The following is a 16,517-nucleotide window of genomic DNA, read 5'->3' as shown; positions in this document are numbered from 1 at the left end:
TGGTTCAGCCAGTATCACATAGGTTTCTAGGCAGTGTTTACCCTTTGGTTCAGACAGTATCACATAGGTTTCTAGGCATTGTTTACCCTTTGGTTCAGACAGTATCACATAGGTTTCTAGGCAGTGTTTACCCTTTGGTTCAGACAGTATCACATAGGTTTCTAGGCAGTGTTTACCCTTTGGTTCAGACAGTATCACATAGGTTTCTAGGCAGTGTTTAACCTTTGGTTCAGACAGTATCACATAGGTTTCTAGGCAGTGTTTACCCTTTGGTTCAGACAGTATCGCATAGGTTTCTAGGCAGTGTTTACCCTTTGGTTCAGACAGTATCACATAGGTTTCTAGGCAGTGTTTACCCTTTGGTTCAGACAGTATCACATAGGTTTCTAGGCAGTGTTTACCCTTTGGTTCAGACAGTATCACATAGGTTTCTAGGCAGTGTTTACCCTTTGGTTCAGACAGTATCACATAGGTTTCTAGGCAGTGTTTAACCTTTGGTTCAGACAGTATCACATAGGTTTCTAGGCAGTGTTTACCCTTTGGTTCAGACAGTATCACATAGGTTTCTAGGCAGTGTTTACCCTTTGGTTCAGACAGTATCACATAGGTTTCTAGGCAGTGTTTACCCTTTGGTTCAGACAGTATCGCATAGGTTTCTAGGCAGTGTTTACCCTTTGGTTCAGACAGTATCACATAGGTTTCTAGGCAGTGTTTACCCTTTGGTTCAGACAGTATCACATAGGTTTCTAGGCAGTGTTTACCCTTTGGTTCAGACAGTATCACATAGGTTTCTAGGCAGTGTTTACCCTTTGGTTCAGACAGTATCACATAGGTTTCTAGGCAGTGTTTACCCTTTGGTTCAGACAGTATCACATAGGTTTCTAGGCAGTGTTTACCCTTTGGTTCAGACAGTATCACATAGGTTTCTAGGCAGTGTTTACCCTTTGGTTCAGCCAGTATCACATAGGTTTCTAGGCAGTGTTTACCCTTTGGTTCAGACAGTATCACATAGGTTTCTAGGCAGTGTTTACCCTTTGGTTCAGACAGTATCACATAGGTTTCTAGGCAGTGTTTACCCTTTGGTTCAGCCAGTATCACATAGGTTTCTAGGCAGTGTTTACCCTTTGGTTCAGACAGTATCACATAGGTTTCTAGGCAGTGTTTACCCTTTGGTTCAGACAGTATCACATAGGTTTCTGAAATACATGAAGTGCCTTCAGAAAGTATTCACACCTCTTGATTTATTCCACATTGTGTTTCAGCCTGAATTCAAAAATAGATTTGATTTCTTTACCCTCACACATCTACACACAATACCCCTCAATGACAAGTTGAAAACGTGTTTTTAGATATTCTTGCAAATGTATCTAAAATGAAATACCAAAATATGTAATTTATAGAAGTATTCCCTGAGTTAATACATGTTAGAATCACCAGTCTTTCTGAGTAAGAGCTTCGCCCAGCCAGAGCCTGGACTTGAACCCGATCTAACATCTCTGGAGAGACCTGAAAATAGCTGGGAAGCGATGCTCTCCATCCAACCTGACAGAGCTTTGTGTCATATTGGATTAGATATGATGGTAGGGAGATTTGTGTCACATTGGATTAGATATGATGGTAGGGAGATTTGTGTCACATTGGATTAGATATGATGGTATGGAGATTTGTGTCAAATTGAATTAGATATGATGGAGGGAGATTTGAATTGAACATTGAGCTTCCACCAATACCTATCGTCATGTCTATAATACACTACATGTCCCAAAGTATGTGGACACCTGCTCGTCGAACATCTTTTCCAAGATTATGGGCATTAATATGGAGTTGGACCCCCCTTTGCTGCTATAACAGCCTCCACTCTTCTGGGAAGGCTTTAATATGGAGTTGGTCCCTCCTTTGCTGCTGTAACAGCCTCCACTCTTCTGGGAAGGCTTTCCACTAGATGTTGGAACATTGCTGTGGGACTTGCTTCCATTCAGCCACAAGAGCATTAGTGAGGTCGGGTAATGATGTTGGGTGATTAGGACTGGCTGGCCTTTCGGCATTCCAATTCATCACAAAGGTGTTCGATGGGGTTGATTGAGGTCAGGGCTCTGTGCAAGCCAGTCAAGTCCCTCCACACCGATCTCAACAAACCATTTCTGTATGGGACATCGCTTTGTGCACAGGGGCATTGTCATGCTGAAACAGGACAGGGCCTTCTCCAGCATGGCTGTGTGCTCGATGTTATACACCTGTCAGCAACGGGTGTGGCTGATAAAGACGAATCCAGTCATTTGAAGGGGTGTCCACATTTGTGTATATATAGTGTAGATACAGTAGGTTGACTGTTGTGGGGGTCTGTATGACATGAGTGAGATATATACATTGCTGTACATCGCTGATGAAATGTAATCACGTGATATGATGACTAGGACAGTTCTGTAGTTACTCACCATCCTGAGATGCTGTAGATATCTTTTCCAGGTTGATACCACTGATGGTCTTTCTCCTCTCTGAGCGCGTCATTCTCCCAACCTCGGGGGACAGACATGACAAAGTTTGTATGATGTCACTGCTAACCACCAGACATGATACGGTATATTAGCAGTAGAACAGTATCATGGTTACTGGAATAATACCATGGTTACTGGAATAATACCATGGTTACTGGAATAATACCATGATTACTGGAATAATACCATGGTAACTGGAATAATACCATGATTACTGGAATAATATCATGATTACTAGAATAATATCATGATTACTAGAATAATACCATGGTAACTGGAATAATACCATGGACACTGTCCTCTGCTAGCCAAATTAACCCAGTAAAGTGATTAATCAATACACACGCACCTTTAGATTGGCTAACCTCCACTCACCTGTAGACCAGTGGCGGCCCGTGCCATTTAAGATCAGGGAGGATGAGACATTTTTTTAATGAGCATGGGCTTATTTCTATTACAGTATATTGGATGACTGTCATTCATATTCCATTCATTCCAAGGTGACACATTCAATACCGCAAACGAGAGTTTCTATTGGACAAATGCAGGTATGTTTATCCCCATTAGGTTCCGTTTGTTTCCATTTAAGAAATGTTTTTCAACAGAATCCGCGGAATTAATACACCCCTGATCACACGCAAACACAGTTCCATTTCTTAGCAGCCACATACATGATCCCTTTGCTCATTGTATAATTCCTTCTGGCATCTATGCATCTATCTCTCACCTTTTCCCTATACTTGTGAACATCATTGCACAACACAAGAGCTGCCAGGCGAAAACACCTTTTCAAGCCAAACCTTCATACCATAACCACTAACTGCTACACACACAGCCTACATCGTTGTCACCATATTAGTTAGCTACCGTCATAGTCAACATAGCTTTGAGAACTAACGCGTTGGTAAACCCGCTACAATCATGCAGTATAGTGTACAGTCAGAAAGCAATTTAGCAGTTATACTGGTGGTCCCCATCTCTCCTCATTTGATAGTAAAGAAATGAACCACCACACATTATAAACCGTGTGGTTCCAGCCCTGAATGCTGATTGGTATATTAGACCGTAGACCACGGGTATGATTAAACTTGTATTTTTACTGCTCTAATTACGTTAGTAACCAGTTTATAATAGCAATAAGGCACCTCAGGGGTTTGTGGTAGATGGCCAATATTACCACGGTAAGGGCTGTGTCCAGGCACTCCACGATGCGTCGTGCATAAGAAGCCGTGGTATATTGGCCATACAACACACCCCCTCGTGTCTTATTGCTTAATTATATGTGGGAGAATGTCAGATATATGGCAGCTTAATCTCTGGCATGTTGTAATCATTTACAGTATTTATAGTCAAGGGGTGTTGCCTTTGTTTCGCTCTAGTGGTTGCTTCACTCACTCTCACTCTCAAAACTAACCTGCCTAGTCAGTGAGTCAGTTGAACGAGAGCCAACTGAATTTTAAACCTCATCATCACGGTGAGCGAGTTATAAAGCAGAGGATAGGAGAGACCAAGTTAAGTGGAGTGTAATAATATAATAGTTAGTTTTTTAAAATGACGTTTTAATGTAAAAGTCTGTTAGCATAGAAGCTAACATCAGCTAAAGTTAGCTCCAGTCAAGCTAGCCTGTTGTAGTCATGGCGACAGGACCAAGGAACATCCACACTAATTGTTTTAGGTATAATATGTTGAGAATTTACATGATGAAAATGTATCTATGAGATCAGATGATAATGAATACCTTTTTACTCATTATGTTTTGGTATGTTGGTTATTTACAATTGTAAATGAGTAGCCAAGTCAGTTGATTTAGAGAGAGACAACTGAAAACTGTATTGAAGAGAGAAGCACCTGATAAACGTTTTTTAAATCTTCAAGGTTTCAGACTCCCTTCATTCTTCTCACCATACCCTATCCAGGTCCCAAGGTTTAATAGGTTACACTACACCACTAGACCATGTCTGTTGTGGTTTTTCACTATGAGTTAATAGGGTACACTACACTACTAGACCATGTCTGTTGTGGTTTTTCACTATGAGTTAATAGGGTACACTACACTACTAGACCATATCTGTTGTGGTTTTTCACTATGAGTTAATAGGATACACCACTAGACCATGTCTGTTGTGGTTTTTCACTATGAGTTAATAGGGTACACTACACTACTAGACCATGTCTGTTGTGGTTTTTCACTATGAGTTAATAGGATACACTACTAGACCATGTCTGTTGTGGTTTTTCCATGTTATTACCTGGTACTTCCTTTATATAGACATGTTATTACCTGGTACTCCCTGTATATAGCCATGTTATTACCTCCCTGTATATAACCATGTTATTACCTGGTACTCCCTGTATATAGTCATGTTATTACCTGGTACTCCCTGTATATAGCCATGTTATTACCTCCCTGTATAAAACCATGTTATTACCTGGTACTCCCTGTATATAACCATGTTATTACCTCCATGTATATAGCCATGTTATTACCTGGTACTCCCTGTATATAGTCATGTTATTACCTGGTACTCCCTGTATATAACCATGTTATTACCTGGTACTCCCTGTATATAGCCATGTTATTACCTGGTACTCCCTGTATATAGTCATGTTATTACCTGGTACTCCCTGTATATAACCATGTTATTACCTGGTACTTCCTGTATATAGTCATGTTATTACCTGGTACTCCCTGTATATAGCCATGTTATTACCTCCCTGTATATAACCATGTTATTACCTGGTACTCCCTGTATAAAACCATGTTATTACCTGGTACTCCCTGTATATAGCCATGTTATTACCTAGTACTTCCTGTATACAACCATGTTATTACCTCCCTGTATATAGCCATGTTATTACCTGGTACTCCCTGGATATAACCATGTTATTACCTGGTACTCCCTGTATATAACCATGTTATTACCTCCCTGTATATAACCATGTTATTACCTGGTACTTCCTGTATATAAACATGTTATTACCTGGTACTCCCTGTATATAACCAGGTTATTACCTGGTACTCCCTGTATGTAACCATGTTATTACCAGGTACTTCCTGTATATAACCATGTTATTACCTGGTACTCCCTGTATATAACCATGTTATTACCTCCCTGTATATAACCATGTTATTACCTGGTACTTCCTGTATATAACCATGTTATTACCTGGTACTCCCTGTATGTAACCATGTTATTACCAGGTACTTCCTGTATATAACCATGTTATTACCAGGTACTTCCTGTATATAACCATGTTATTACCTGCTACTCCCTGTATGTAACCATGTTATTACCAGGTACTTCCCGTATATAACCATGTTATTACCTGGTACTTCCTGTATGTAGCCATGTTATTACCTGGTACTTCCTGTATGTAGCCATGTTGTTACCTTGTACTTCCTGTATGTAACCATGTTATTACCAGGTACTTCCTGTATATAACCATGTTATTACCAGGTACTTCCTGTATATAACCATGTTATTACCTGGTACTTCCTGTATATAGCCATGTTATTACCTCCCTGTATATAACCATGTTATTACCAGGTACTTCCTGTATGTAACCATGTTATTACCAGGTACTTCCTGTACGTAGCCATGTTATTACCAAGTACTTCCTGTATGTAGCCATGTTATTACCAGGTACTTCCTGTATGTAGCCATGTTATTACCAGGTACTTCCTGTATATAACCATGTTATTACCTGGTACTTCCTGTATGTAGCCATGTTATTACCAGGTACTCCCTGTATATAACCATGTTATTACCTGGTACGTCCTTTATATAGCCATGTTATTACCAGGTACTTCCTGTATATAACCATGTTATTACCTGGTACTCCCTGTACATAGTCACGTTATTACCTGGTACTTCCTGTATATAACCATGTTATTACCTGGTACTTCCTGTATATAGCCATGTTATTACCAGGTACTTCCTGTATATAACCATGTTTTTACCTGGTACTCCCTGTATATAGCTATGTTATTACCTCCCTGTATATAACCATGTTATTACCTGGTACTTCCTGTATATAACCATGTTATTACCTGGTACTCCCTGTATATAGCCATGTTATTACCTCCCTGTATATAACCATGTTATTACCTGGTACTTCCTGTATATAACCATGTTATTACCTGGTACTCCCTGTATATAACCATGTTATTACCTGGTACTTCCTGTATATAACCATGTTATTACCTGGTACTCCCTGTATATAGCCATGTTATTACCTCCCTGTATATAACCATGTTATTACCTGGTACTCCCTGTATATAACCATGTTATTACCTGGTACTTCCTGTACACAGCCATGTTATGACCAGGTACTTCCTGTATATAACCATGTTATTACCTGGTACTCCCTGTACATAGTCACGTTATTACCTGGTACTTCCTGTATATAACCATGTTATTACCTGGTACTTCCTGTATATAGCCATGTTATTACCAGGTACTTCCTGTATATAACCATGTTTTTACCTGGTACTCCCTGTATATAGCTATGTTATTACCTCCCTGTATATAACCATGTTATTACCTGGTACTTCCTGTATATAACCATGTTATTACCTGGTACTCCCTGTATATAGCCATGTTATTACCTCCCTGTATATAACCATGTTATTACCTGGTACTTCCTGTATATAACCATGTTATTACCTGGTACTCCCTGTATATAACCATGTTATTACCTGGTACTTCCTGTATATAACCATGTTATTACCTGGTACTCCCTGTATATAGCCATGTTATTACCTCCCTGTATATAACCATGTTATTACCTGGTACTCCCTGTATATAACCATGTTATTACCTGGTACTTCCTGTACACAGCCATGTTATGACCAGGTACTTCCTGTATATAACCATGTTATTACCAGGTACTTCCTGTACGTAGCCATGTTATTACCAGGTACTTCCTGTATAAAACCATGTTATTACCTGGTACTTCCTGTATATAACCATGTTATTACCTGGTACTTCCTGTATATAACCATGTTATTACCTGGTACTCCCTGTATATAACCATGTTATTACCTGGTACTTCCTGTATATAACCATGTTATTACCTGGTACTTCCTGTACGTAGCCATGTTATTACCAGGTACTTCCTGTATATAACCATGTTATTACCAGGTACTTCCTGTACGTAGCCATGTTATTACCAGGTAATTCCTGTATATAACCATGTTATTACCTGGTACTCCCTGTATATAACCATGTTATTACCTGGTACTTCCTGTATATAACCATGTTATTACCTGGTCCTTCCTGTATATAACCATGTTATTACCTGGTACTTCCTGTATATAACCATGTTATTACCTGGTACTTCCTGTATATAACCATGTTATTACCTGGTACTTCATGTATATAACCATGTTATTACCTGGTACTCCCTGTATATAGCCATGTTATTACCTCCCTGTATATAACCATGTTATTACCTGGTACTTCCTGTATATAACCATGTTATTACCTGGTACTCCCTGTATATAACCATGTTATTACCTGGTACTTCCTGTACGCAGCCATGTTATGACCAGGTACTTCCTTCATATAACCATGTTATTACCAGGTACTTCCTGTACGTAGCCATGTTATTACCAGGTACTTCCTGTATAAAACCATGTTATTACCTGGTACTTCCTGTATATAACCATGTTATTACCTGGTACTCCCTGTATATAACCATGTTATTACCTGGTACTTCCTGTATATAACCATGTTATTACCTGGTACTTCCTGTACGTAGCCATGTTATTACCAGGTACTTCCTGTATATAACCATGTTATTACCAGGTACTTCCTGTACATAGCCATGTTATTACCAGGTAATTCCTGTATATAACCATGTTATTGCCTGGTACTCCCTGTATATAACCATGTTATTACCTGGTACTTCCTGTATATAACCATGTTATTACCTGGTCCTTCCTGTATATAACCATGTTATTACCTGGTACTTCCTGTATATAACCATGTTATTACCTGGTACTTCCTGTATATAACCATGTTATTACCTGGTACTTCATGTATATAACCATGTTATTACCTGGTACTCCCTGTATATAGCCATGTTATTACCTCTCTGTATATAACCATGTTATTACTGGGTACTCCCTGTATATAACCATGTTATTACCTGGTACTTCCTGTACGCAGCCATGTTATGACCAGGTACTTCCTGTATATAACCATGTTATTACCGGGTACTTCCTGTACGTAGCCATGTTATTACCAGGTACTTCCTGTATAAAACCATGTTATTACCTGGTACTTCCTGTATATAACCATGTTATTACCTGGTACTCCCTGTATATAACCATGTTATTACCTGGTACTTCCTGTATATAACCATGTTATTACCTGGTACTTCCTGTACGTAGCCATGTTATTACCAGGTACTTCCTGTATATAACCATGTTATTACCAGGTACTTCCTGTACGTAGCCATGTTATTACCAGGTAATTCCTGTATATAACCATGTTATTGCCTGGTACTCCCTGTATATAACCATGTTATTACCTGGTACTTCCTGTATATAACCATGTTATTACCTGGTCCTTCCTGTATATAACCATGTTATTACCTGGTACTTCCTGTATATAACCATGTTATTACCTGGTACTTCCTGTATATAACCATGTTATTACCTGGTACTTCATGTATATAACCATGTTATTACCTGGTACTCCCTGTATATAGCCATGTTATTACCTCCCTGTATATAACCATGTTATTACTGGGTACTCCCTGTATATAACCATGTTATTACCTGGTACTTCCTGTACGTAGCCATGTTATTACCTGGTACTTCCTGTATATAACCATGTTATTACCTGGTACTTCCTGTATATAACCATGTTATTACCTGGTACTTCCTGTATATAACCATGTTATTACCTGGTACTTCCTGTACGTAGCCATGTTATTACCTGGTACTTCCTGTATATAACCATGTTATTGCCTGGTACTTCCTGTATGTAGCCATGTTATTACCTGGTACTTCCTGTATGTAGCCATGTCATTACCAGGTACTTCCTGTATGTAGCCATGTTATTACCTGGTACTCCCTGTATATAACCATGTTATTACCTGGTACTTCCTGTATATAACCATGTTATTACCTGGTACTTCCTGTATATACCATGTTATTACCTGGTACTCCCTGTATATAACCATGTTATTACCTCCCTGTATATAACCATGTTCTTACCTGGTACTCCCTGTATATAACCATGTTATTACCTGGTACTTCCTGTATATAACCATGTTATTGTTATTTTATTTTGTTACTATTTCCTTTATTTTCTTGTCTTACTTTCTAACTCTGCATTGTTTGGAAAGGGCTCGTAAGTAAGCATTTCATGTAACTGTCTACACCTGTTGTATTCGGCGCATGTGACAAATAAAATGTGATTTGATTGTTTTGGCTCACCTGTGTAGTGACCTCCTCTCTAGCCGGGGATGTAGGTGAAGGTACAGCTTTCTCCTCTATAGGGCCCTTTCTCTCCTCCACCAACCCGTTGATGGCTGGGGCCGCAGCTGCCATCTTGGGACGTGATGGTGTTTGGCCTACAGCTCCCATGATGCTCTTCACCTTCTCCTTGGTGACCTTTGACTCGAAGAGAGCCTTCAGGGCTCCGATACTCCCGGCCGGGTCGACTCTGGGAGAGGGGCCAGGGAGACTGGACATGGACTTACTGCGGGAGAGATTGGTCGACCTCTGGGACTTCTCCCCTAACAGGCTGGCCGACCCCCGGGACATCTCTCCTAACAGGCTAGTTGACCCACGGGTCTTCTCTCTCACTTCTAACACACTGGGCTGGATCCTGGTCGTCTCTCTCACTCCGTTGTTTCTCATCGGGGACTCCAGCTTGCGCTCCTGTGCGCTCTCTGCCAGTTGTCTCTTTGTTTTCTCACGGACGGTTGAGAAGGAGGTCTGATGCTTGGTTATCTGCTGGAGAAAGAATCAGAAGACGACAGGTGCTGCTTAGTGTCCATCCTGAGACAGTCGACAATCAGAAGTTGATGACATAAAATGTGGTGTGATGTTTTACCTCAGTCTTGTGCTCCACATGGTTCAGGGTAGGGACCTCTACTGAAGGGCTGGCTTGGTATCTGTTATGTGAACAAGACAAATCCTTCATCAATACTCTGTAAGCTTATTCACCAAAACAGACATTGCAATGCTCAAGCAATTCGGTGTGGGATGAAGTTTACCCCAGACATTGATACGTCAGTGTTGCATTTCCCTCACCTAATGGTTAAGGCTAGGATTTGAGAAAAGCCAGCTGGTCCCCTGTACCTATGGAGCTGGTCATGTGTAAAAGCTGGGTCAGAGACCGTTACTTTTAAGTCAGTCAATTCAGAAAGTGATGAAAGGAATAGTTTTTCCTCCTTCGGTTTATTGTGAAGTCATTGAAAATAAAAGGAGGTTTTCATTGAATTGTCATTTTCAGTTTACTTCCTGAATTGACTGACTTCAATTGGAATTGACTTAAAACCTGGTGCCTATGGAGCTTGTTATTGGTTAAATGGTAAAGGTTCTGGTTCTGGTTCCTCTCACCTGGTCAACATCTGAGATACGGAAATGGACTTCATCCTGTCCCTAAACCCCGCCTCCGCCCAGGTGGGCTTGTCTCCGTCAACCATAGAGACGCTCCGTAGAGATTGGGCACGCCTCAGAACACTCCTCCCCTCCATGGCCGATGATGATGTCACAGCACCCCTTAATGATGTCACAGCACCTCTCAAAACACAGGACACCAAACCTCAACACCTGATCGACATGGAAGAGTCAGCTGTCATAGATAGCACTCATTGTTGAGGACAGAGTCTCACAGGAGAAGAATCAGTCTCCATTCACCAGAGCAGTGTGGAGGAATCAGTCTCCATTCACCAGAGCAGTGTGAAGGAATCAGTCTCCATTCACCAGAGCAGTGTGGAGGAATCTGTCTCCATTCACCAGAGCAGTGTGAATGAATCAGTCTCCATTCACCAGAGCAGTGTGAAGGAATCAGTCTCCATTCACCAGAGCAGTGTGAAGGAATCAGTCTCCATTCACCAGAGCAGTGTGAAGGAATCAGTCTCCATTCACCAGAGCAGTGTGAAGGAATCAGTCTCCATTCACCAGAGCAGTGTGAAGGAATAAGTCTCCATTCACCAGAGCAGTGTGAAGGAATCAGTCTCCATTCACCAGAGCAGTGTGAAGGAATCGGTCTCCATTCACCAGAGCAGTGTGAGGGAATCAGTCTCCATTCACCAGAGCAGTGTGAGGGAATCAGTCTCCATTCACCAGAGCAGTGTGAATATAATACATTACAGTATTTTGTCACTCTACTATGATATTGTTACTACTACAATGTTACAATGTAACTCTCAAAGACCAAACAATGCCTCTCCACTTTACTTGATTTGGAATGATTAAGAGACAGGCGCATTCAGACACACAGCAGAGTTCGCAGAATTCAGCAGTGGAGTGAAACACTTCCTCATCAAAACAGATCAAAAATGCAGATAGTTGTTTGTCCATTGATTCAAATGAGGATTTGTTATTGTATATCATATATTACTCAACATCACACCATTATTATCAATCTAGCCGTTACCTTTAGTGAAGTCTGCTGGTCGTCTCTCCTTGTCGCAGTCAGAGGAGCGTCGAGCTCATCACAAGACACACGTTACGTACTGCTTTAAACCAGCGTCTCGGACCAAAGTCCTCTGTCCTTCCTTATTACAGCTTACTAGAGAATGTTTATAGCTATACGTTTACAACACAGATGGAATCTCTGCAGTCCAATAGCAGATGTACTATGATGGTGACCAATAAAAAATACCCGGAGCTTCCTCTTTTAAGATCCTCTCACCTTGATACAGGTACTATCATCAACTATAGTATGATGTATCAAAAGTAGAGTTGTGGAGACCCTGGTCTTCAAAAGAGAGGTATTTTAAGCACCCATTGGGACACTGTACTGTACAGTTACAGAGAGTTACTGAGGTAGGGTGACCAGGACGGCTGTGTAGGCAGTTCCGTGTCACGGTCTTGGGCACTTCTCTCTCTCTCTCTCTCTCTCTCTCTCTCTCTGCTCTGAACAGGAAGGTATGAATGAGGTTAGGTTTAAATGTGCTCTCTCTCACACTATTTAACTCTAACCCTTTGGCCGTATGGCCTGAGTACTCATTAACCTTCAGACATGTTTCTAGTTATTATGTAGTTGTTGTCTAGTTATTATGTAGTTGTTGTCTAGTTATTATGTAGTTATTATCTAGTTATCTGGTTATTATGTAGTTATTATGTAGTTATTATCTAGTTGTCTGGTTATTATCTAGTTATTATCTAGGTATTATATTAGTTAGCTACCACTCCTATGGTGCAGACTCTCTGGTCTCTGTAACTACCACTCCTATGGTGCAGACTCTCTAGTCTCTGTAACTACCACTTCTATGGTGCAGACTCTCTAGTCTCTGTAACTACCACTCCTATGGTGCAGACTCTCTAGTCTCTGTAACTACCACTCCTATGGTGCAGACTCTCTAGTCTCTGTAACTACCACTCCTATGGTGCAGACTCTCTAGTCTCTGTAACTACCACTCCTATGGTGCAGACTCTCTAGTCTCTGTAACTACCACTCCTATGGTGCAGACTCTCTAGTCTCTGTAACTACCACTCCTATGGTGCAGACTCTCTAGTCTCTGTAACTACCACTCCTATGGTGTAGACTCTCTAGTCTCTGTAGCCCCCACTCTATTGTAGCCCCTCTAGTCTCTGTAGCCCCCACTCTATTGTAGAGTCTCTAGTCTCTGTAGCCCCCACTCTATTGTAGCCCCTCTAGTCTCTGTAGCCCCCACTCTATTGTAGAGTCTCTAGTCTCTGTAGCCCCCACTCTATTGTAGCCCCCACTCTATTGTAGCCCCTCTAGTCTCTGTAGCCCCCACTCTATTGTAGCACCTCTAGTCTCTGTAGCCCCCACTCTATTGTAGAGTCTCTAGTCTCTGTAGCCCCCACTCTATTGTAGCCTCTCTAGTCTCTGTAGCCCCCACTCTATTGTAGAGTCTCTAGTCTCTGTAGCCCCCACTCTATTGTAGAGTCTCTAGTCTCTGTAGCCCCCACTCTATTGTAGAGTCTCCAGTCTCTGTAGCCCCCACTCTATTGTAGAGTCTCTAGTCTCTGTAGCCCCCACTCTATTGTAGAGTCTCTAGTCTCTGTAGCCCCCACTCTATTGTAGCCCCTCTAGTCTCTGTAGCCCCCACTCTATTGTAGACTCTCTAGTCTCTGTAGCCCCAACTCTATTGTAGAGTCTCTAGTCTCTGTAGCCCCCACTCTATTGTAGAATCTCTAGTCTCTGTAGCCCCCACTCTATTGTAGAGTCTCTAGTCTCTGTAGCCCCCACTCTATTGTAGTCTCTAGTCTCTGTAGCCCCCACTCTATTGTAGAGTCTCTAGTCTCTGTAGCCCCCACTCTATTGTAGAGTCTCTAGTCTCTGTAGCCCCCACTCTATTGTAGCCCCTCTAGTCTCTGTAGCCCCCACTCTATTGTAGAGTCTCTAGTCTCTGTAGCCCCCACTCTATTGTAGTCTCTAGTCTCTGTAGCCCCCACTCTATTGTAGAGTCTCTAGTCTCTGTAGCCCCCACTCTATTGTAGAGTCTCTAGTCTCTGTAGCCCCCACTCTATTGTAGAGTCTCTAGTCTCTGTAGCCCCCACTCTATTGTAGAGTCTCTAGTCTCTGTAGCCCCCACTCTATTGTAGAGTCTCTAGTCTCTGTAGCCCCCACTCTATTGTAGAGTCTCTAGTCTCTGTAGCCCCCACTCTATTGTAGACTCTCTAGTCTCTGTAGCCCCCACTCTATTGTAGACTCTCTAGTCTCTGTAGCCCCCACTCTATTGTAGAGTCTCTAGTCTCTGTAGCCCCCACTCTATTGTAGAGTCTCTAGTCTCTGTAGCCCCCACTCTATTGTAGACTCTCTAGTCTCCGTAGCCCCCACTCTATTGTAGACTCTCTAGTCTGTGTAGCCCCCACTCTATTGTAGACTCTCTAGTCTGTGTAGCCCCCACTCTATTGTAGACTCTCTAGTCTCCGTAGCCCCCACTCTATTGTAGACTCTCTAGTCTGTGTAGCCCCCACTCTATTGTAGACTCTCTAGTCTGTGTAGCCCCCACTCTATTGTAGACTCTCTAGTCTGTGTAGCCCCCACTCTATTGTAGACTCTCTAGTCTGTGTAGCCCCCACTCTATTGTAGACTCCCTAGTCTGTGTAGCCCCCACTCTATTGTAGACTCTCTAGTCTGTGTAGCCCCCACTCTATTGTAGACTCTCTAGTCTGTGTAGCCCCCACTCTATTGTAGACTCTCTAGTCTGTGTAGCCCCCACTCTATTGTAGACTCTCTAGACTGTGTAGCCCCCACTCTATTGTAGACTCTCTAGTCTGTGTAGCCCCCACTCTATTGTAGCCCCTCTAGTCTCTGTAGCCCCCACTCTATTGTAGACTCTCTAGTCTGTGTAGCCCCCACTCTATTGTAGACTCTCTAGTCTGTGTAGCCCCCACTCTATTGTAGACTCTCTAGTCTGTGTAGCCGCCACTCTATTGTAGTCTCTAGTCTCTGTAGCCCCCACTCTATTGTAGAGTCTCTAGTCTGTGTAGCCCCCACTCTATTGTAGACTCTCTAGTCTGTGTAGCCCCCACTCTATTGTAGACTCTCTAGTCTGTGTAGCCCCCACTCTATTGTAGAGTCTCTAGTCTCTGTAGCCCCCACTCTATTGTAGACTCTCTAGTCTGTGTAGCCCCCACTCTATTGTAGAGTCTCTAGTCTGTGTAGCCCCCACTCTATTGTAGAGTCTCTAGTCTCTGTAGCCCCCACTCTATTGTAGACTCTCTAGTCTGTGTAGCCCCCACTCTATTGTAGAGTCTCTAGTCTCTGTAGCCCCCACTCTATTGTAGACTCTCTAGTCTGTGTAGCCCCCACTCTATTGTAGACTCTCTAGTCTGTAGACTCTATTGTTGACTCTCTAGTCTGTGTAGCCCCCACTCTATTGTAGACTCTCTAGTCTGTGTAGCCCCCACTCTATTGTAGACTCTCTAGTCTGTGTAGCCCCCACTCTATTGTAGACTCTCTAGTCTGTGTAGCCCCCACTCTATTGTAGACTCTCTAGTCTGTGTAGCCCCCACTCTATTGTAGACTCTCTAGTCTGTGTAGCCCCCACTCTATTGTAGACTCTCTAGTCTGTGTAGCCCCCACTCTATTGTAGAGTCTCTAGTCTCTGTAGCCCCCACTCTATTGTAGACTCTCTAGTATGTGTAGCCCCCACTCTATTGTAGAGTCTCTAGTCTGTGTAGCCCCCACTCTATTGTAGAGTCTCTAGTCTCTGTAGCCCCCACTCTATTGTAGAGTCTCTAGTCTGTGTAGCCCCCACTCTATTGTAGACTCTCTAGTCTGTGTAGCCCCCACTCTATTGTAGACTCTCTAGTCTGTAGACTCTATTGTAGACTCTCTAGTCTGTGTAGCCCCCACTCTATTGTAGACTCTCTAGTCTGTGTAGCCCCCACTCTATTGTAGAGTCTCTAGTCTCCGTAGCCCCCACTCTATTGTAGACTCTCTAGTCTGTAGACTCTATTGTAGAGTCTCTAGTCTGTGTAGCCCCCACTCTATTGTAGACTCTCTAGTCTGTGTAGCCCCCACTCTATTGTAGACTCTCTAGTCTGTGTAGCCCCCACTCTATTGTAGACTCTCTAGTCTGTGTAGCCCCCACTCTATTGTAGACTCTCTAGTCTGTGTAGCCCCCACTCTATTGTAGACTCTCTAGTCTGTGTAGCCCCCACTCTATTGTAGACTCTCTAGTCTGTAGACTCTATTGTAGACTCTCTAGTCTGTGTAGCCCCCACTCTATTGTAGACTCTCTAGTCTGTGTAGCCCCCACTCTATTGTAGACTCTCCAGTCTGTGTAGCCCCCACTCTATTGTAGACTCTCTAGTCTGTGTAGCCCCCACTCTATTGTAGACTCTCTAGTCTG

General features: G+C 42.3%; 1 protein-coding gene across 5 annotated transcripts in view; it reads right to left on the bottom strand.

Moving 5' to 3' along the window:
• LOC109881911 (LIM domain and actin-binding protein 1) overlaps window positions 1-12,541 on the bottom strand; it is a 29,797-nt gene extending 17,256 nt beyond the window's left edge. Inside the window, exons 1-5 of one of the 5 annotated variants that reach the window (XR_004211775.1) lie at window positions 12,119-12,541; window positions 11,077-11,257; window positions 10,568-10,628; window positions 9,946-10,467; window positions 2,436-2,517 (exon numbers count right to left, since the gene is read on the bottom strand). Coding sequence is in view for 4 of the 5 variants with exons in the window: in XM_031836459.1 (XP_031692319.1) it covers window positions 2,436-2,517; window positions 9,946-10,467; window positions 10,568-10,628; window positions 11,077-11,213 (802 nt within the window). In the remaining variant the exon portion in view is untranslated. Of the gene's footprint in view, window positions 1-2,435; window positions 2,518-9,945; window positions 10,468-10,567; window positions 10,629-11,076; window positions 11,290-12,118 lie in introns of all 5 variants that reach the window. The other 4 variants (XM_031836461.1, XM_031836459.1, XM_031836458.1 and 1 more) reach the window with 4 other exon arrangements.
• Window positions 12,542-16,517: the final 3,976 nt, after the last annotated feature.

This window comes from Oncorhynchus kisutch, linkage group LG11 (assembly GCF_002021735.2).
Source record: "Oncorhynchus kisutch isolate 150728-3 linkage group LG11, Okis_V2, whole genome shotgun sequence".
NCBI lineage: Eukaryota > Metazoa > Chordata > Actinopteri > Salmoniformes > Salmonidae > Oncorhynchus > Oncorhynchus kisutch.
This window is presented reverse-complemented; position numbering and strand designations above follow the sequence as displayed.